The sequence below is a fragment of the Canis aureus genome, chromosome 10, assembly GCF_053574225.1.
Source record: "Canis aureus isolate CA01 chromosome 10, VMU_Caureus_v.1.0, whole genome shotgun sequence".
Lineage (NCBI taxonomy): Eukaryota > Metazoa > Chordata > Mammalia > Carnivora > Canidae > Canis > Canis aureus.
The window spans coordinates 65,994,828-66,016,185 of NC_135620.1; the positions used below are offsets into that span (position 1 = coordinate 65,994,828).

Here is a 21,358-nt window from a genome sequence, read left to right on the forward strand (position 1 = left end):
GCCAAGTTTAGTTGATAATCATACCAAAAAAACAAACAAGTTGATAAAGATATCAAAAATCATTAATCTGAATCATTTTATAATTAATTTCATAGTTGTTTTTTCCATACAAGCCTAATTATTGCTATTGATTCTAAGTAGAGCAAACATACTGACTCAGTTATATTTAGCTATCATATCAAATTAAAGAAGTGGCATTAACAATTTCTATCTCTGGTGGAAATATGTTATAAACATTAGAAGTAACTGGAAAAACAGTAATATTTATGGGGAAAATAGAGTCGATATTTGAATTATAAAACTGTTTTCAAAGCACTATTTTCACAGAGGTATCATAAGTTTAGCACTCCCTAAATCCTTTAATAGTCCCTAAACCAACACAACTGTATCATCTTTACTTCTCACCTTATATGTCCAGAAAAACTAAGTTCAGAGTTAAGCTCAAGAGCCCCTCTCATGAGATGGGAGTACCAAAATGATCTCTGATGAAAACCTAAATGAGAAATGCTGCTCTCGTTCTCAATATCCAGAACTCGTCTGCATTTCTACAAACTAATGCTAATTTCCCAAGGTCAGAAAAGCCTATTTCACTAAAGATGTGTTATATAATTCCCTATTAGAAGTTCCCACATTAGTTTCTTTGATTCTGGAAGGAGCTCTAATAGCATGATCAGAATGATCATGTCCCCAGACCTGCTAAAAATGAATCACTAACTACTGAAGGATAGGCGATCATGAGCTAACCACAGGAGTAAGATTGGGGTATTCTAATCCAAACCCAGTTGTAACCCTTAAACTCTCCCTTACCTCTACATTCAAGTGATCACCGATATGACTTACAGAATTCTTCTTAAATCAGCACTCTCATCTCCATTTCTACTATCAGCATCTCATCATCTCTTGTCTGGATGGGTCACTCCCTGTTTCAAACTCCAGGTCCCCCAAATAAGCTCATATTTATCGACAAGCATGTTCCCCCTCCTATGCTTCCCATTTCAGTGAACAGAACCTTAGCATCCAATCTGCCAAGTGGTAAGATAGGCTCAGGGCTATGGAACAGGACTTTTAGGTGCATCCTATACACAGAAGCCTAGTCATATTTAATTCTAAGATGGTTCAAAGAGAACAAGAGAAATTCAGGCTCTTTAAAGGACAGGGAGTCTGCAAGCTGTGAAAGACAGCTTCTTTTAACATTTAGTTATCTAAAATAATCTCAAATTCTAAATGCTATGATTACATATTCATCACGAAAGGAAAGTGGAGTCTTTCTGATCTAGTCCTTTCTAATATGAAGACCACAGCTTCCCAGGAGGGTTGAGTAACTAGGCAGAAATGAATGAAGAGAGTAAGGTAGGAAGACAAGTATTGATTTTTGACTTCTTAAAACAAGGCCAGAAGGCCCTACTGTGAAATTTGGGTGTCTCAGGGTAAGAGGGATAATGACCTAGCTCTGAGTCCCTTTCTCATTCTTACCATGTTATTTGCTTTAATTGGTTGGTTAAAGGATCCTTGCAAACATATCTGATAATCTTTCTAGTAATGAGAGTCAAGATATTCAGGGCAGAACAAAGGTAGCTAGAATACAGCAAAGGCTTTTCAATAATAGCTGTAACATGAGTTATAACAGTAGCAGAGAGAAATCAGGATCTGAAGAACACAGTCAGCCCTTTGTATGGAAAGTAGTGGACAGGTGCAAGGTAACTGGCAAGCTTGTCATATTAACCACACAGAACAGGAAAAACAGCACTGTGATACTGGACTCAGCCCAGGCAATAATAGCAAACCCAGAGTTGGGCTTCTTTGTCAGAAAAGCTATTCTTATGAGCTTAATGATAAATGTCAGGACAAAAAAAGGCAGTACAAGAAATCAACCAACTCTGTCTCAGTTACTCCATGGAAGGATCCTTCTGAACAGCAAGATGTTTTACCAGTTAAACGATGGATGTACCATTGATCAGGGCAGCAGTTTCCCACCTAAAGAGGAATTTCTTTCAGTCCTAAGGAAGTTAAGATAACCCTGATTTTTTGAGGTTAGGTTACCCAAACCTAAAGAAGAGACCATTCACATAATATCCAGCTTGAAAGCTTGAAAGGAAAAGAAACCACAGAGACCATATAGTCCAAATATAAGTTTAGGATTTTCCTGTTTCAGCTCTGGTCTATCTGTAGTGGGTACTAGTGCTAAGATGAGAAAGTCACTTTCTTCATTTCCTTAACAAGTCCTACAGCTAAATGACCATTCTTCTTCAAATGTAGATCAACAGCATCACTTTACCTTTTAATATATGAAACTTGCCTCACATAAAAATCCATGTGCTTATAAATATTTTATAAAAGCATCAAAATGATAAGCCATTTAGACTAGCTCTCACAGAAATCTTTAAATGTAAAAGCATGGTAAACATTTATTATACTTCACAAATTATACTATATTTACAAAGTCTATCATTTCCTGATTTTTAAAAGTAAATCAGCAATCATCCTAAATAGGTATTTTTAAAAATATGAAATGTTTAGATGTTCAAGTCAACAACAAATAATTATGTAATGTGATGTTATTATGACTTGAAGGACATCTTATTAAAAAAAAAAAAAGCATGCTTGACACTAAGAGAAGCCATTCAAAAGGGAAACAAATACTTGAAAACACATAAACATAAATAAGAGGACATATGATACAATGGAAAATAAACAAAACTCCCAATTGTCATTAAAATAATAAAAACAATGCCTTCCTATACATTGTGCAGTGCTATTCTACATGTTGTAGAAGTACCAATGAACTTACCCACCACAGGAAATATTCCAAGATTATGTAGTCATCAAAGAAAGAGATTCAATCCAAGTGGAAGGAAAGCAATTCAAAAATCAAATAACTACATTCATTTCATTATGAAGTTAGCAGAATTAACTCAGAGAATAATTGTATTACAGAAGAGCTTTTGTACTAAAACTGAGAAGCAATTTAGATAAAATATAAAATGACTGAATTTCAATAGGAAAACTAGAATATTAATATTAATTCAAAGAAATCTACTATACTATTGTACAAGAAATTATACTGCTTACATACTACAATAAAGAAGGACACACAACATTTCCACAATGTTTCACATATCTTCTGTGAAGATATGTTACTATAAAAATAACCTATTGGGTTATAACAAGATAATTCATTTTACAACTGAAGTTTGACATTAAAAAACTAATGGAGTTAATTAAAATAATAATATATTTAAATATGAGGACAGTTTCTCACCTCGTCTTCCTTCAAACACATCATTGATTTCTCTTAGCAGTGTTGACATGTCACCAATTTGGGATTCCCAAGCTTCACAAAATACATCTAGATTTTCCTTAGCAATTTTACTAGATGGATGCAATGTCAGTGTTTCAGCAGCAGAAATTATCTAATGAGATACAACATATACAGGTGTCCATTTCAAAATCTCAGCTATCAGAATCATATTGGAGACCAAACTTAAGTCTGTCCTATTCAACTCGACAAACAACAATGAACTGCTTCCCACACATAAGGCCCAAGTTGGCCAATGTGGAGATACATGGAACAAAACCCACTGTTTCTTCTCATCTGATCTACAACTAAATAGCATGCATTATTACATACAAACCTTTATCCAGGGAGCAATGGTCTTTAGTCCAGAAACACTGTTTCAACAAAGTTGTTTCCATGCATAATTCAAAGAGTTAGACTACAAAGAGTGTATTGTACACTGTAACACAAGAGATGGTGTAGTTGTTGTGGTAGCAGCAGTAGTCAGAGTATAGTGGTAGTGGTGGCAGTGATATTAGTAGTAATAGTGGTAGGTAGGTAGTTGTATCGGTAGTAGTAGTAGTAGTAACATATACACACATCTTGCAGTACGTGGCATATACATTTTTGAGATACTGTCTTAGGTGCTTGATATATATTAGTATTAACCTTCCAAAACACACCCTTCAGTAAAATAAAATACATTATTCCCATTATACAGCTAGAGAAACTGAGGCTCCGAGATACCAAGTAACCAATACATGGCTATTGATTCACCTACTCTGTGCCAAGCACTGTACCTATGTTCCAGAAGCCGGGGAAATAGCTAGCAGTGAAAGAGATAAATATGCCTGTTTCCATGGGGCTCACAGTATAATGGAGGGTGACAGACAAATAAAAAACATACAAGTAAATGATAAGATATTTTAAATCATGATAAATTATATGTATAAAAAAAAGGGTAAAGAGGATAGACAGTGTTAGATGGTCACTGAAAAGGTGGCATATAAAATCAAAGCAATGAAGTGAAGAAGGCAAGGAAGGGGGGCCACTAGGAAATCGAGGGTGCATCGTTTGGGATGAGATGGGAACATTTCTAGTGTGATCAAGGAACAGCCAGTAGGCCAGTGTGCCTGGATGGACCTGAAAAATAGGAGGGTTGCCAGGAGCCATGTGATGAGGAACATACACAGGAAGACAGGAAGTCACTGGAGAGCTCTCAGGAGACAGATAAGATCCACGCCATGTCCCATCCAAGGGAATTAGAGCTACATGCTCCTCCTGGGTGGGCACAGTCACTCGGACACAGGACTTGACAAGTAGGTGGCAGCTTCACGAGCAAAATGAGGTTCCCAATCTTGAGGGAGAGTTGGCACATGGGCTTGTCAGGGAACCAGAGGCTAGACTTCAGTGTGACTCCCCTCTCAACCAGGAGCCATTGTAAGCCATATCAGCTGCTCAGCTGTGCCCAGATAGGATCTAACATTTTAAAGGAAATATAAGGGATCCCTGGGTGGCGCAGCGGTTTGGCGCCTGCCTTTGGCCCAGGGCGCAATCCTGGAGACCTGAGATCGAATCCCACGTCGGGCTCTCGGTGCATGGAGCCTGCTTCTCCCTCTGCCTGTGTCTCTGCCTCTCTCTCTCTCTCTGTGACTATCATAAAAAAATAAAATCTTTAAAAAAATAAATAAATAAATAAAGGAAATATAAAAATGACATAGCTCAAGCAGAGATGTCAAGAAATAAATACAAATTATCCCAGGGGCATGTTCTATTTCTTTAAATGATTCCTTTGTGAAACAGGTGGCAAAGACTAGGAGTAAAAGCTAAGGTTGTTGAGAAAAAAAATGCTTCTCAAGTTATGGAAGTTGACAACGGGATCTATCACCATCCTGGGGACAAAGTACAGTTATTCCTAATATCTCTGCTACAATAAAAGGAGTAAGCAGACAACTACAGCCAAATAGTTGTATTTGTATAAGTACAAAGTAGGGTTTGAGGATAGAAACAGCAGATTGCATATGGCTGCAGATCAAACCCTTTAATTCTGAGATACATTTAAAGCCAACGCAAGCAAGATGAATCTCAAGTGGACCAACAATTATTGAAACCTTGGTTTCTCTTAACAAGCAGAGATCTTCTGATTATAAAAAAAGTTCAGCAGATGACCATTGCAGGGTCACTCATAAAGTTCCTCCTTCTGTGATAAGCCTTTGACACTGTTTTCTACAAGGGAGCATACATACCTCCAACATTTAACATACTTCTGCTAGAGGACACAAGCCACCATGGTCTCTTACGTCACTTGTGTTGTTCTCAACTCTAAATCCAAGGGCTCTACATCTACCATCTAATACTGCAATTAGGAGTAAGTCCTTTGGCTGACCATGATAAATGAAACAAGAATACCCAGTAAATTGTATTTTAGAGCTTAGACCTAAAAAAGAAAGGAAGTTCTGTTCTGCACTTTTCTCTTTAGATTAATAGATTAATTTGACAGGGACAGGATTAAATGAGCTATCAATTTTTAAAAGGCTCTGGAAAATTATAAAGACAAAGTAATATTTCAGAAAATTCAGAAAAAATAACTCACAATTCTTCCAAACAACCACAAGAACTTTCGTTTCCACATATCCCTATGTAGTCGTTTCTTTCTTTCTTTCTCTTTCTTCCTTTCCTTCCTTTCCTTCCTTTCCTTCCTTTCCTTTCCTTTCCTTTCCTTTCCTTCCCTTTCTTTTTCTTTCTTTCTTTCTTTCTTTCTTTCTTTCTTTCTTTCTTTCTTTCTTTCTTCTCTTTCTTCTCTTTCTTTCTTTCTTTCTTTCTTTCTTTCTTTTTCTTTCTTTCTTTCTTTTTCTTTCTTTCTTTTCTTTCTCTTTCTTTCTTTCTTTCTTTCTTTCTTTCTTTCTTTCTTTCTTTCAAGATTTATTTATTTTGGAGAGAGAGAGAGAGAGTATGAACAGGAAGGACAGAGAGGAGGGAGAGAGAGATTCCCAGGTGAGGGATTCTCAATTCCGTGCTGAGCACAAAGCCTGATGCAAGGACTTGATTTCACGATCTTAGATCACAACCTGAACCAGAACCAAGAGTCAGACACTTAACCAACTGAGCCATCCAGGCACCCCTCATTTTCTTATATATGTACATTTCACATGTAGCAATTTTTTTTTTAATTTTTTATTTATTTATGATAGTCACAGAGAGAGAGAGAGAGGCAGAGACATAGGCAGAGGGAGAAGCAGGCTCCATGCACCGGGAGCCTGATGTGGGATTCGATCCCGGGTCTCCAGGATCGCGCCCTGGGTCAAAGGCAGGCGCCAAACCGCTGCGCCACCCAGGGATCCCTCACATGTAGCAATTATAGTAAGAATGCAAATCTGTATTCTGCTTTTATCATCTAACATTTTAACAAAACCTTTTTCGATGCTGCTAATTCTAGTTATCAAATTATTATTTTAAGGTCATAATGTATTATTTCCCTAACTTAAGGTAGTTATTTTGCTTCCAATTGAATCTTGTCATAAGTAATACTGTAACAAACATCACTTTAGTTCTTATTTTTCTAATTTCCTTATGTCTTTAGGAATCCTAGGTCAAAACATGTAAATATTTTTATGGCTTGGTCCATAATGGTAACTTACCTTTTTTTTAAGATTTTATATTTTTAAGTAATCTTTACACCCAATGCAAGGCTCAAACCCACAATCCCAAGACCAAGAGCTACACACTCACGCTCCACCCAGCTGAGCCAGCCAGGCACCCTCATAAACTACTTTTCGAAGGTGTCATGGCAACCTTCACTGCCAACAGCTTCATTGAAAATAAATATAAACTCAGACATCAATTAAATGGGCCAATTCCCAGTTTTGCAGATGAGCAGCATTAGCATGGAATGTCAGCCATGTTCTGGCATAGTGTCAATGAAAACGCCATTATCTTCATTACTCTCAATAGATTTGGCCTCTAGTTAGGCAGAACCATGTACATCTTCCTTCCACACAATTTGTTACAACACTCAGACATGACACAATATAAAGGGATGATCTATTGATCATACCTGTTGGCCAGTCACTTGAAATGTCTCCTCTGCATGCATGCAAGTTATTTCAAGAGGTTCTGTCCCAGATATGTGACGCAACAATCGACAGATCTATGAGAAAACATTTCTACAGTTCAACTTCCGCATTCTCGTTCTTTGTAGTTCAGTTTTCATTTTATAATTAATAAAGAAAATTAGGCCTTACACATAAAACTTATTAAAACTTTATTAAACCTTATTTATTAAAAATCAAGTTGTACATCACTCAGATTAGGTAGAGCATATTGTCTCTTTGTCTCACTTTCATATCTGATTATGGCAAGTGGTCAAAGAATATCAGAACCAGAAGGAATCTTTGAAAGGATCTAGTAAGTGTTCGCACATTATATGTATGAAGAAACTGAACTCAGAGAAGTGACTTGCCCAAGGTCCCAAAGCTCTACTATGTCAAGCTACACATTCTAACAACAAGCAACACTTCATTTCATGTCAATTAATTAACACACTTTTCACTGGAGGTAACACTGGATTAGGCAAGACTGAGGTAAGGAGTAGAGAGCTTCTAGCAGACAAAAGAAACTCTTGAGATTTAGGATAGTGAGAAAACTTTTTTTTTTTTTCACTTAAAAAATTTTGCTGCAGGATTCCTATAAGTAGCAAGTTTGTTTATAGTCATAATATTTGGTTTATAAATATAACAGCACTGGGGCTGGAGAAATTAAGTGAAGGTGATCAAAAGGTATAAATCTCCAGCTATAAGATAAATTCTAGGATATACTGTATATAAAACTAGAGTTAACAGTACTGTTTTGTATATTTGGAAGTTACTAAGACAGTAGATCTCAGAAGTCCCTATCGTAAGGAAGAAGAATTTTCTGTAACTATCTGAGGTGATGGATGTTAACTAAACTTATCGTATGATCATTTCACAATATATACATGTATCAGATCATTATGTCAGACATATTAACCTTACACAATGTTACATGTTAATTATATCTTTAAAAAACTACTTGAAAAAACATAAGCATCAAATTTATTTTTTTAAATTTATTTATTTGAGAGAGAGAAACAGAGATAGAGCAGGAGCAGGGAGGAGAGGGAGAAGCAGGCTCCCCACTGAGCAGGGAGCCTGATTCAGGGCTCGATCACAGGACCCCGGGATCATGACCTGAGCAGATGCTTAACCAACTGAGCCACCTAGGTGCCCCTCAAATCTATTTTATTTTTTTAAAGATTTTATTTATTTATTCATGAGAAACATAGAAAGAGAGAGAGGAGAGAGGCAGAGACACAGGCAGAGGGAGAAGCAGGCCCCATGCAGGGAGCCCAACATGAGACTCGATCCTGGGTCCCCAGGATCAGGCCCTGGGCTGAAGGCAGCGCTAAACCGCTGAGCCACCAGGGCTGCCCTAAAGGTTGCTTCTAACCATTATCATTAGTTGTTGAGATTTGCTGAGGTGGCACAGCAGGAAATATGGAGACAGCTCTATGGTTCATACCTATGCATTTAAAGACATGTTGGATATACTTCATATGTACAAGGTATACACAGGCTAAGTATATATTTTTTTTACTAAGAGATGTCTTGTGTTTTCAATAAGTAGAAGGCTTAGGAGATCAACTAATAATTGAAATTATAGCAAAAGTGTCAGGTAAAGCACTAGTAATACACAACATCAATAATACACATTGGGCGGAACAGAAGAGGTTCAGAGAAGGAATAATGTGCTGAATATCTTCGTTTTGTCCATCCACATCCATTCACCTTCCTTCTCAAACCTGCTTTTTGCCCTGGGAGATCAACATATTTGGTCTATAGTTATGTTTGGCAGATGGGAAGCCCCAGCAATAGACCAGCAGGCATGAAGAGAGTAAGGGCCTTTATTCTCATGCTCTTTCCTTGCATGGTTGCCTTGGGCTGTCTCTGTGTCTAGTCCTGAAATCATAACCTCTCAAGGCAGCTTTCTGAAAGACTCCATCCCCTTCCAGTTTCCAGTAACCTATTAATTTGGGCCTATAAGCAGTACCAGCTCTGCTATCACTAACCCCAATTACTGCACTCCCATGGTTCTCCCCACACCCTGTCTATGTCATTGTAAACAGCAACTTTATTAAAGCCTTTTTAAATTATCCTAATTCAAGTGTGCCATTTCTTTCCTGCTGAGACCCCACAGATTCAAATAGGAACAAGGTCATACAATGTATCTCCCACTGCTCTACTCCAAAACCTAACCTCTTTGAGAGAATAAAGGACAAGAAGATTAATAAGTGCATCTGCAGGTTCTAGCAATTTTTCTTTTGTTTTAGAGGCCAGATTGTTGTAAGAATAGAACAGATAAATATAATGTCTCCAAGATTCCAAAGGAGACCGAGAAAATGCTCATATAAATTTGTTAACCAAAAACTGCATTTGTGTTAATATTCCCTGATGATGGTATGGCTACCCCAAAACCACAATTTCTTTAACAAACGAACCTATTACTCACCTCAACAAGCTGCTCTTTCTGTTCAGAGAGTTTACAGGCATATTCAGCCAAACCTTCTAAATTTCCTTCTACTCCAGTAAGTTTTAATGCTTTTAGAACCACATGATCAGCATGGTATTTTAACAGATCTGCTGCCAGCTGAGTTGCTGTGCTGTGAAGCTGCAGATGTGGGGGGTGAAGGGTAATGAAAGAAAGACAACAAACAATAAGGTTTTGTAATCAAGCACCTCACAAGCACTTTAAAAACAAACAAACAAAAAAAAAGAGCAACCTCAAAACAGTCCCCACTTGATCCACTGAAAGGAAAGTATAAAGTTCTTTGTGGTAATAGTAGAAGCTGTATAGCACTGGGGTGCTTGTAAGTTCTCCCAGGGCAGCAGTGACATCTACATCTTTGAGTCTCCTGATGTTGGCAGTAATGCTGTCTGCAGAAGATGAACTGCTCAGCTAGTGTGAAGTGGTTGGTCCCTTTTTCATCCTGCTATTAACCAGCTCTTGCCCACACAGCTTCTCTCTTACTTAAAAAATGTCCCCACTATTCTAGAAGTTAGTAAGGAACACAACATATTAAGAGGAAGGTATTCAAAGTACTGTGAGGAAAATCAAATGGCAGTTCATGATCATTAATTTTTTTTAAGATTTTTATTTATTTATTCATGAGAGACACAGAGAGAGAGGCAGAGATACAGGCAGAGGGAGAAGCAGTCTCCCCACAGGGAACTCGATGTGGGACTCGATCCCCGGACCTGGGATCATGTCCTGAGCCAAAGGCAGATGCTCAACCACTGAGTCACCCAGGCATCCCCATTAATGTTTTTTACTAGACTTTTAAAAAGGTATCCTAAAAAATAAATAAAATAAAATAAAATAAAATAAAATAAAATAAAATAAAATAAAATAAAATAAAAAGGTATCCTGAGATTCAATTAGGTATTCAACACAATTTTATTGGATATCCAGATCATGACACTGTACTAGAAGTGGGACATACATGATAAATAGGACACACCCCCTTCCCTCAGGGGGTTACAGACCATCTGTAGCTGCTATCTAGAACTTTACACTCCAACTTTTGGGTCACAGGAGAAATGATAAAGGGAAACCAAAACCCTGAGGCTGTATCTGACTTGTAATGGATTTTAAGCATGGCCCACTCTCAGCAGATATCTCTGGGTACTATTAGCTCTGAAATCTTCCCTTCATCCTGCCTTTTGTGTTAAAAAAAGATGCTGTGATGGGTTATTCTACAGTTCTTCAGGAAGAGATCATTTTTAATAGCACTGTCCTAAGGAAAATCTGACTTTGAACGAAGCCTACTGAATGAAGTGACTTTTTTTTTTCCTGGAAATAATCCAATGTCAATTCAAATTACAGGACTTTCTACAAAATTAACAATAGAGTAGTCCGCATTCATGCAATCAAGTGAGAATAATTACAGTCAGAAACAAAAACATTAAAATGTACTTTCCTTTGGAAAGTAAATGCCACATACAAATTTCAAAAGATTTTATTTAACTATCAGTACCTTAGAGAATAGCTAATGTCAGCCCTTTATTTAATAGACTATGAAAAACAGGTCCTTAGAGCCTGAGTGACTTGCCCAAGGTCATGTAAATCTGAGGAGTAGTTCTAGAAACAACTTATTACCAACCTTAAGGGAGGAAGGGTGAATAAACCCAAAGTTCTGCTCTGTGCAATTAAATTACAGCAGCTTTATAGACACTATCTGCCTTAATCCTCATAAAAATTCTTCTAGGTTGATATTGTTATACCCATTTCAGAGGTAAGGAAAATGAAGCTGGTAGAAAGCCACTCAGTCTATCACCAAAGGATTTTATCCTCTTACTGATTATCAAGTTTTAACAATAATTCAGTTAAAATTGAATAGGCTGGAAAAAAATGGACAGGCTTTTTTTTAAACTAAAGAAAACCATAACATCCTTCTATGTTTAACAAGATGTTAAAATGAAGGTATCAATAGAGGTCTAATAAGCTGTGAAACAAATCATCATGTATATAGTTTATAAAAGAAAGCCAAAACCCAATTCCATTCTTTTGAACTCTTGACTCTGTAAAACTATAAAAGAATAAAGGAATTAGAGATAGGGAAGCTCTGTTTGGAGAGCTGATAGGTACCTACTGAGTGCCACCTCCAAACACACCCCAAAGTAGAGAGGGTGGGGGATGACATGGGATTTGCAGTGAGGGGCTGGAGGGCCCCATGGGAGGGCCTCGGAAGAACACAATCATTCATGATAGAGAAAATCAGTTTTAAACAGAGCCCAAAGCATCCTGTAAGGGCATCAGTTTCAAAGAACTTTCCACCTCCCCACATCCTCTCTTCTGGCCCTGAGCCACACCTGGCACAGATCAGGAACTGAAGCTAGGTAAGAGGAAGCGGGGAGAAGGAAGAAAGGTGTGAAAAGAGACCAGAGATCACACCTTTCCTAAAAGCCCTAGGTGGGGGTGGGGACCGGGGGGAGGGGGCGTGGGGGCATGGAGGATAAGTCCTATAATTGATAAATATCAAAGTAGCAATTAATATAGTGGAGAAAACATTCTAATTTTGGAACTGAGATTGTGTTTCATGACCTAAAACAGGGACTGGCAAACTTATTCTGTAAAGGGCCAGATAGTAAATATTTTAGGCTTTTCAAGTCACACAGTGTTTACTGCAACTACTCAACTCTGCTGTTTTGAAAGAACAGTAGACAATACGTAAGCACATGAGCAGGACTACATCTCCCAAAACTACTTAAAACAGACAGCCTGGCTGTAGTTGGCAAACATCTGACTTAAAGTGACTTCCAATTACCTGAAAGTGATCAAATAAGCCAAGTTTTTCAGGAAGCAGGGAAATCTCAACCAAAAATATTTTTTAAATCAATTCTATCAAGGTTTTAGTTTATATACAGCAAAATGTATCAATGGTACAGTTTGATTGCTTTTGACAAACATTTATATCTATGTAATTACCATCACAATCAAAACTACTATATTTCCATTACCCCAAAAAGTTCTCCCATGCCCCTTTGTGGTAAATATCCCCCACCTTCTGCCTCCAGGCAGCCACTGATCTGGTTTCTGTCACTATAAGTTAGTCCTGCCTTTTCTAGAACTTCTTCTAAGTGGAATTATATATACACACACACACTCTCGCACACAAACACATAATCTTTGGTGTCTGGCCTCTTTTGCTCAGTTAACATTGTTTTAGTGATTCATCCATATTATTACCTGTATTGATGATACTGTTCCTTTTCATTACTGGATATTTGTTATAGTTATACCAAAATTCATTTATCGATTCCTCTGTGGATGGAAACTCAGATTGTTTCCAGTTTAGAGCTAGGTTTATTTATAAATAAAACTATGAACATCTATGGTCAAGCTTTGAGAAGCATGGCACTAAAAAAAAAATGGTGCGTCAGGCTCCCGGTGCATGGAGCCTGCTTCTCCCTCTGCCTGTGTCTCTGCCTCTCTCTCTCTCTCCGTGTGACTATCATGAATAAATAAATTAAAAAAAAAAAAAAAAGATTTAAAAAAAAAAATGGTGGCTTCAAAGTGGAAAAGCATTTTCTGGGCACATAGATATACTAATACTTATGCATTTCATACATATCATACAACACAAAAATTAGCAAAGGATTAAAAGAGGCTAAATTTCAAACTATACTTACTTCTTTCTTTAGTTCATTGAGACTGTGACTGAATTTCAATACAGTGAGTTCTAGTTCTTCAGCAATACTTTGTGTTTTCCTGCTTTGCTAAAAATTAAAAAAATACAGTGTTACCTCATCTTTTTTATCTGGTAATTCCAATTTTACTTGAACTATAAATTATAATAAATGTTTAATATCATTCTGTGAATCATAAAAAAAATAGATTTTAAAAATTCACCTATTTAGGGGTAGAATGGAAAATAGAATTTTAACTATCTAGTTATAGTTTCCCATTCTAACCATAAAAAGATGAATTTTTAAAATCTCATTTCTTTAATAAATTTATCATGTCTAAAATGAATCTATTTTATCTTCTGCCTAAAATGCTCATCTCTTCACTCTTAATGGAGTTAAAAATTAAAATCCTATTTACCATCAAGTCTCTACATAAATGTCTCTTTCTCAGAAAGGCCTTTTATGAGCACACAATCTAAATTAGGTCCTCTTCTTAGCCATTCTAATCTTTTCTCTAAGTAATCACTCTAATTTGCAATTACATATTTATCTCTATTTTTGTTTGTTTGTTTAAAGTCAATCTTCCTCACTAGGCCTCCGTAAGCTCCATGAAGGCTGGGATCACATTTATTTTGCTCACCAATGAATACACAATACCTGGCACTGCAAATGGAAGGTATTAGGTACTCAGTTCTTTGAATGCATAAATGAAAATAAAATGTCAATATCTTCCAGAAGTCGTCTTGACTCCTTTCCCTAAATAAATTCACCCTCCTTCAAATCCTTGCAACACATGGTCTGTACCTCTTATAAGATATTCGCAAAGCTTTCTGTACTTATCTTACCCCTTCCCACATTTTTCTACATTCCAAAATTCTTGCGGGCAAAGATTTTATCTTATTCATCTTTAGATTTCCGGTGGTTGGCATATAAAAGGCACTCAGTAACAACTGCTGAAAAAAATGAATGAATGAACAATACATCTGGCATGCAGAATCAAAGATCTGAGTGCTTGTGAAATATGGGAAAGATGCTAATTGCAAATTAAGTGTCGACAGACTCAGATTCCCAATACAGAGAGCATCTCCTCACAGAAACTCTTTATGTTGACTGTTGAGTCTAAAATTTAACACTGAAGCAATCTATACTCCAGATTAGATGTTACCTGAATATTTCAAACTAATCACAAAATATTGCTTTTTGCCCTGACAGCACTCTACTCTAGGTTAATTTTCCATTAATATGAGCACCTGCGCTGTTATGCCAAGGAATAGGAATAGGAGAGAAATCTTGATGTATATCTATTCTTCATTCACAAAACAATCTCTTTACAAGAAAGTCAACTGCTGCTTCATTCACTATTCTCAGCCACATTCACCCGTCTTCATCTTTACTGCCAAAGCTTTTGTTCATAGCTTCCAGATTTATTCCATCTATGCTGTATGTTGTAAATCACTTTATAAACTTTTCTTGACATACTCTAGTTCTAAGGAATAAACAAATTGTGCTAGAGCTGAGTCCCAAGCCTCTACCTTTCAATTTTGCAACCACTCTCTAAAAGTGTCTGGATACACATTTTCTGTGTTGTCCCACTCTGTCCATCTTTTCTTTTTTTTATTTAAACATTTTTTAAAGTAAACTACACCACATGTGGGGCTTGAACTCATGACTCCAAGATCAAGAGTCACATGCTTAGGCAGGCCGGGTGGCTCAGCAGTTTAGCACCGCCTTCAGCCCAGGTCATGATCCTAGAGACATGATCCTCGTAGGATCGAGTCCTATGTCGGGCTTCCTGCATGGAGCCTGCTTCTCCCTCTGCCTGTGTCTCTCTCTCTGTCTGTTTCTCTCAAGAATAAATAAATAAAATCTTAAAAAAAAAAAAAAGAGTCACATGCTCTCCAAACTGAGCCAGCCAGGTGCCTCCAACTCTGTCCAACTTTACCACTCTTGCATATAAAACCTTCCAGGCTATTTGCACATCAGCCATCTACTTTTGAACAGCTGCTCACAATCTTAGACCAGGAATCGGTCAAGGGTGAAAAATCTTTTACCTGCTAGCTGGATCTACCCTTGTCTTCAATAAGTTGTCTAAATTGTTGTGTCTGTAGGGGCTTAGTTGGTTAAGTGTTCGACTCTTGATTCCGGCTCAGGTCATGATCTCAGTGTTGTGAGACTGAGCCTGCATTGGGCTCCCTGCTGGGCACAGAGCCTGCTTAAAATTCTCTCCCCCCCTCTTTCTCTCCTTCTCTGAAAAATAATAATAAATTGTTGTGTCTGTAAATAAACTATCCCCAGAGTTAAGAACTGTGCATGTGTGAATGGCTTCAGAAGTATCATTCAGATGCCAAGAACCTCTAAGTAGGGGTCAATTCATCTGCTCTTCACTGTGAAGCAGCATTTTGGGGAGGAATTTTCCAGAGGTGAGTTTGGTGGATGAGTGGGGATTATAGGATGAACTCGTGATAGTGATGGTGGTACCAAATCTAGGCTGGCCAGGATTAGAAACTGAGAAACAATAGGCCTAGAAATGTCAAGTACTGTGATGGATGGGAAGGACATTTTGGCCAAGAAAGTGGGAGAAAAGGAACGAGACATCCTTCTCCCTTTCCAGACCACATTCACTCCTGGTGATTATGTTAGCTTCCACAATTCTCAGAGCTTTAGGGAAAAGCTATTGTATAAAATTTACTTTGATGAAACAAAGTTCTTACAGTTTGAATCCACACAGAAATTAACTGCTGCAATTCCAGTCTCGTCTGAGTTGACAATTCCAAGATGCGCTCCCTGTGCTCATGGCTGGTGTAGGCAGAGTCAGTAAAGTCCTCTGTGCGCTCCAAGATGACTTCCAAAGTCGCAGAAAGATTCTCTTTTGACTGAAAATAAAGATTCTCCCGAAGAGCTTCAATATTCATCTGAGAACAAGAAGGATATCCGTCTACATGAGTCAATATCCCCACCTAACCAAATGGGCTATAATTTCTAACAGTGCCCAAAGAGATACTAGCAATCTCTGTCCCTGTCTGAGGGAGTCACTAGTGGCCACGTAGAGTTCCACTGCAATAGCTGTTAACACAACATTCCTATGAAATCAGTAAATACTAAGGCAGAAAAAGCATTATCATGTAGCAACTGGTAGGAAAAATGAGCCAGCCTGCAGGTGGAGGATTTGCATCTGAGAAAATGCTGAGGCAAAGTCCTGGAAGACACTACACACAAATATGAACTTGTGCCAAGCCCAGGGGGACAGGGTGTGGAGGGTGTGCCTATGGGAAGGGCTGGAAAAAGCATGCTCATGCTCTCCCCGCTCCCCAAATAAATAAATTAAATCTTTAAAAAATAATAAAATGGAAAGCCTCTAATATTGTCACCTCCCTCTAATTGATTCCTCACCACCCATAAAATTAAGTTCAAAATTTCTACGTACAACAGAAAATCCTCTAGAGTCTGGATTTTATAGATCTTGGTGACAGTCTGTGTCACCACCTCCAAAGGTCCCAAACAACCTGTCATTTCATTCATCCAATGTGTGATGGACACATGTTGAGTAGCACATCTCTCTCTCAGCTGTCTACATGACACTACGCCACTTCAGCTGGATTTAACCTCTAGCCCATGCATGGTGCCATAGAAACGACTTGGGCCAAGAGGCGATCTGTGGTGATGACCATGACTGTGGTCACACTGAATATGTTGATATGAATAGCTTACGTTTGATTAGCACGTTAAAGACCTTTCACAGGGGCGCCTGGGTGACTCAGTGGTTGAACATCTGCCTTTGACTCAGGTAGTGATCCCAGGGTCCTGGGATCAAGTCCTATATCGGGCTCCCTGCAGGTAGCCTGCTTCTCCCTCTGCCTAGGTCTCTACCTCTGTCTCTCTATCTCTCATGAATAAATAAATAAAATCTTTAAAAGAATAAAAATAAAAATAAATAAAATCCTTTCACAAATACAGTCTCCAGTTAATCCTTACATCTGACGCATTTTCATAGGACCCATGAAAATACCAAGATGTGGGAAGATCAAGAGGCCATAATGGGGGTTTGCTTCCCCTTCTCCTCTCAGCCCAAGGGGCCACCAATAACCACCCCATCCTAGGTAGGTGGGATTTTTTCTTAAGCTAGGAAAGAACATGGATAAAGGTGAGGTATGGGATGGAAAATGAGCATCTTTTGGAATTTAAACAGAATTATGATATAAAAAATCAATCATGTTGACCACACACCATTTATGTTAAGGTTTTTGGGTTTTTTTTTTAGGATTTCATTTATTTATTCATGAGAGACACAGAGAGAGAGGCAGAGACACAGGCAGAGGGAGAAGCAGGCTCTATGCAGGGAGCCCGACGTGGGACTCGATCCCAGGTCTCCAGGATCAGGCCCTGGGCCGAAGGCAGCGCTAAACCGCTGAGCCACCGGGGCTGCCCTATGTTAAGGTTTTTGATTCTTCCTTTTGAAAGAACATACACATGCTTTTAAACAGCAACTGAGCTTTTTCAAAAGCTATTCATTTATATCACTTCATATGATTTGTCCACATATTCACAGCGCCGAACACAGTAAAGCGTCCAGTTTCCATCTACAGATTATACTTTCCAGCAGTAAAATAGGTAAGATGCCAAAAAGATACCCACTGATGGTGAGACACAGTCTATTCATAACAGCCTCAGCCTCCAGAATGCCTGATGCCTGATGGTGATGGGTTAGCAGCCAGAGCAGCTGGCAGCAGCCACAGGCACAAGCCTGCCCCAGGGTAACCTGAACTCAGGTGCAGCGTCAAGAAGCAAAGGACTTGACCCCAGCCCTATTTGTTTCCCGAATTATCTTTTAACCTTTGAAAAGACATCTCCCCCTCAGCCTTTATAAAGAGAAGGGATTAGAAAACTAATCTCTAAGATCCCTTCAGCAATGAAAACTCTAAGACAACGACTGGTCTTCGGCACTTCTTCCCCCTCCAAAAGAGACTTAGGGCAGGACTGGGAATGGGAGCATACTAGCAAACCCAGAGGCATATACTGAAAGCTTTGGGATTAGCGAGTCCTGGTTCTAAAGAAGGGCTCTACCACTTAACAGTTTTCCTCCTCAAAAACACAATGATAATAGTACCCACCTAAAAGGGAAGTTAGTGATTAAATTAGATAATATTCATGAAGACAACAGCCCCTAAAAATAACTGTTCTTTCCATGACTTTCTTTCACCTCATGTTCCTACCTAAGTAGGAATTAAAAAGGTGGAAAGAATGTCCTCCTTGTTGTAGCCCTTAGCCTATCAGATAATTTCCAAGGGCCTTAGTCTTCCTAATTGTTAAAGGAGGAGTTGTACTAGATGATTTCCGAGGGCCCTCCTCAATCAGACCCTGCTCTTACCCAGGGAGCAACTTCATCATCTCTCTGACTTCCCAGAAGTTCTGCCCTAAAATAGTAGGGATTCTGAGTCAGACTGCCTCTGCTTGGTTTCTTTTTTTTTTTTTTTTTTAAGATTTTAATTATTTATTCATGAGAGACAGAGAGAGAGAGAGAGGCAGAGACACAGGCAGAGAGAGAAGCAGGCTCCACACGGGAAGCCCAACGCGGGACTCGATCCCGGGTCTCCAGGATCACGCCCTGGGCTGAAGGCAGGCGCCAAGCCACTGAGCCACCCAGGCGTCCCTCTGTCTGATTTCAAATCCTAATTCTGGCACTTCCTACCTGGCAAATTCCTTGATCTCTGTTTCTCAGTCTCCTCAGCAGTATAGTAACAATAGTGTTTATAGGATTATACATATACATACATTTAAAGCATTCAGAACAGGGTTGCACAAAGTAAATGCTCATTTAGATTTCATTTTAGATTTTAATTAACACTAATACTACTACTATGGTTTCAAAGTATCAACCCTAGAACTCAGGAAAGAGTAGGGATTTCAGCAGAAATGATCTGCTGTCTGCTATCAGCCACGGATAGCACAGACTGGTCAAAAGACTGGGAAGGGAACACTTTTCTAAATAGAGGACAGGAGGCTCCCACTGAACCACAGAGCCACACACAGCCAGAGTAGCTACCATAACCCAACCAATGTTCTCCATACAAACTACATTAAACCAAATGTTACCGAATATTAAGTTTATATAGAGTGGCACTGTCTTAAAGAGAAATCTCTGCTTTTGTGAAGCATCTATTCTAAAATATTATACCAAAATACAGATACTACATATGAAGGTGTGCCTCCGATATGGAAAGAAAAAAAAAACAAAACAAAATCTATTCTCTCTATTCTTACCTTGAGTTCTTTAATTCCAGTAAAAATACTGACAGATGAAATGTCAGTCTCTCCACTTGGTTTGCAGTCAGTCACGATTTCAATCACCTTATCTAAAGCCACTTTCATTCGCTCAAATACTCCTTCTTTGTTTTTATGAGCTGATTCGCAGTTGGGATGCCTGAGACATGTCTTCAAAACAATTGAAAGTTTTCATTTTAAGACTTGGCCCATACTGTAATACACAAAATCTTACAGAGAACATGTCATGCTAATAAAAATGGTTCTTTACCAAAATCTCCTGGGTCCCTGGCTCACTCAGCTGCTTCTCCTCACTAAAAGTGGAAGCAGGATGAGTAAAAAGCGATAGCAAGGTTAAGTGAAAAAGGCAGAGTGCACAACTGTATCTTTATACTTCAATAAGTTTACCTAAAATTTTTTGGGGAAAAAACTATCTTCATCATGATTAAAACGATTTTAAAATGTTGCCTTCCATGTGCAAAAACTAAAAAAGGATGAGGACAAATGAACAAATGTTATATGCCTGTGGCTACAGCTTTGATTTTTTAAAAATGATGTAAATGAAAGCTGCTCAAGGGGCCTCAATGTGAACAGAGCCTTCCAAGTGAGCTCCAGGGAGCTGTTGTGGCCTCACCAACCCAGCCTAAAGTAAATATACTGAGCAGAAAAGGCAATTCTAAATAAGCTGTTCAGGAGCTGTTGACTAGTTTATTTTTGAATCGTATCGAGTGGCTGGCCAGCTGCTGTTTGAAATGACCAACACTCAAGTGACAATTTTGTTAAAAGTAGAATAGGGAATTAGAGGTATGAATCTACAGAATAAACAAATTAAAGGCTGGATTGATACTCCACTGTTACTTAACAGATTCTAACTTGCCTAGCTTTTTCAAGAGTACATGTGTTGGCTCCCCGACAAGACTGGCAAAGCCTGCAGGCAGTGACCGTGTGTGACAGGCCCGACTCACAGCACCTAATACACCATCTTCCGCTCGGCTGCTCGCACAGAGCTGACTCGCCATCTAACTGCCCTTTGGAACTGGGAAGGGAGGTAGCCTTCTTGCTAAAGGGTAAGTGAGATTTGATAGCTATAGCCTATGTTCCAATTTATCACTTTGATCTTTTAAAAAACATACAATACATAAAATAGATGCATTTAACCAGGTAAAACGAAAGTGTTCCTACCTTTGAGGCTGTAAGAAGCATCATTGTACACTTTTCAAGAACTGCCCTGGCTGCTGCCATTTTTGCCTTTTTCTTCTCATCTTTCAGATCCTAAAAAAGAAATAAAACCACTGAGCAGTCTAGGATCCTGTAAACAATCCAATTTCTTGAAAAATCATTTACACAAGACTCAACCAATTAGGTAATGTGTAAAAAGTGACAAAGTGAACAAAAAAAACCAGGATAAAGTTTTATAAAATGTCACCACATTGACCTAGATATATCAACACAAGGTATGGAAAGAAACGGGTGCCCTTACCGAGGGCAGCAGAGCCAGGGACTGAGACGGAGCGGGGTACCGCCTTGAGGCTCACACTCTGGTGGCCTGCACGCTTGACATTCTCGTGCTCACATGGATACACCTCACTCCTGACCAGAAACAGCCATCCTATTCTTTACTCAG

General features: G+C 38.6%; 1 protein-coding gene and 1 long non-coding RNA gene across 5 annotated transcripts in view; one reads left to right on the forward strand and one right to left on the reverse strand.

Annotated features, from left to right (window-relative positions):
- The window catches only part of CTNNAL1 (catenin alpha like 1), a 62,866-nt gene that overhangs the window by 13,951 nt on the left and 27,557 nt on the right, over positions 1–21,358 (reverse strand). For 3 of the 4 annotated variants that reach the window (XM_077912826.1, XM_077912825.1, XM_077912828.1), the window contains exons 5-11: positions 20,917–21,006; positions 19,735–19,905; positions 16,188–16,388; positions 13,480–13,566; positions 9,800–9,958; positions 7,329–7,421; positions 3,260–3,410 (exon numbers count right to left, since the gene is read on the reverse strand). In XM_077912826.1, the coding sequence (XP_077768952.1) occupies positions 3,260–3,410; positions 7,329–7,421; positions 9,800–9,958; positions 13,480–13,566; positions 16,188–16,388; positions 19,735–19,905; positions 20,917–21,006 (952 nt within the window). The remainder of the gene's footprint in view (positions 1–3,259; positions 3,411–7,328; positions 7,422–9,799; positions 9,959–13,479; positions 13,567–16,187; positions 16,389–19,734; positions 19,906–20,916; positions 21,007–21,358) is intronic. The other variant, XM_077912827.1, reaches the window with a different exon arrangement.
- Positions 1–21,358, forward strand: part of LOC144322627 (uncharacterized) — a 42,014-nt gene that overhangs the window by 8,425 nt on the left and 12,231 nt on the right. The window contains exon 2 of the long non-coding RNA XR_013388284.1: positions 20,616–20,801. This is a non-coding gene — a long non-coding RNA (uncharacterized LOC144322627). The remainder of the gene's footprint in view (positions 1–20,615; positions 20,802–21,358) is intronic.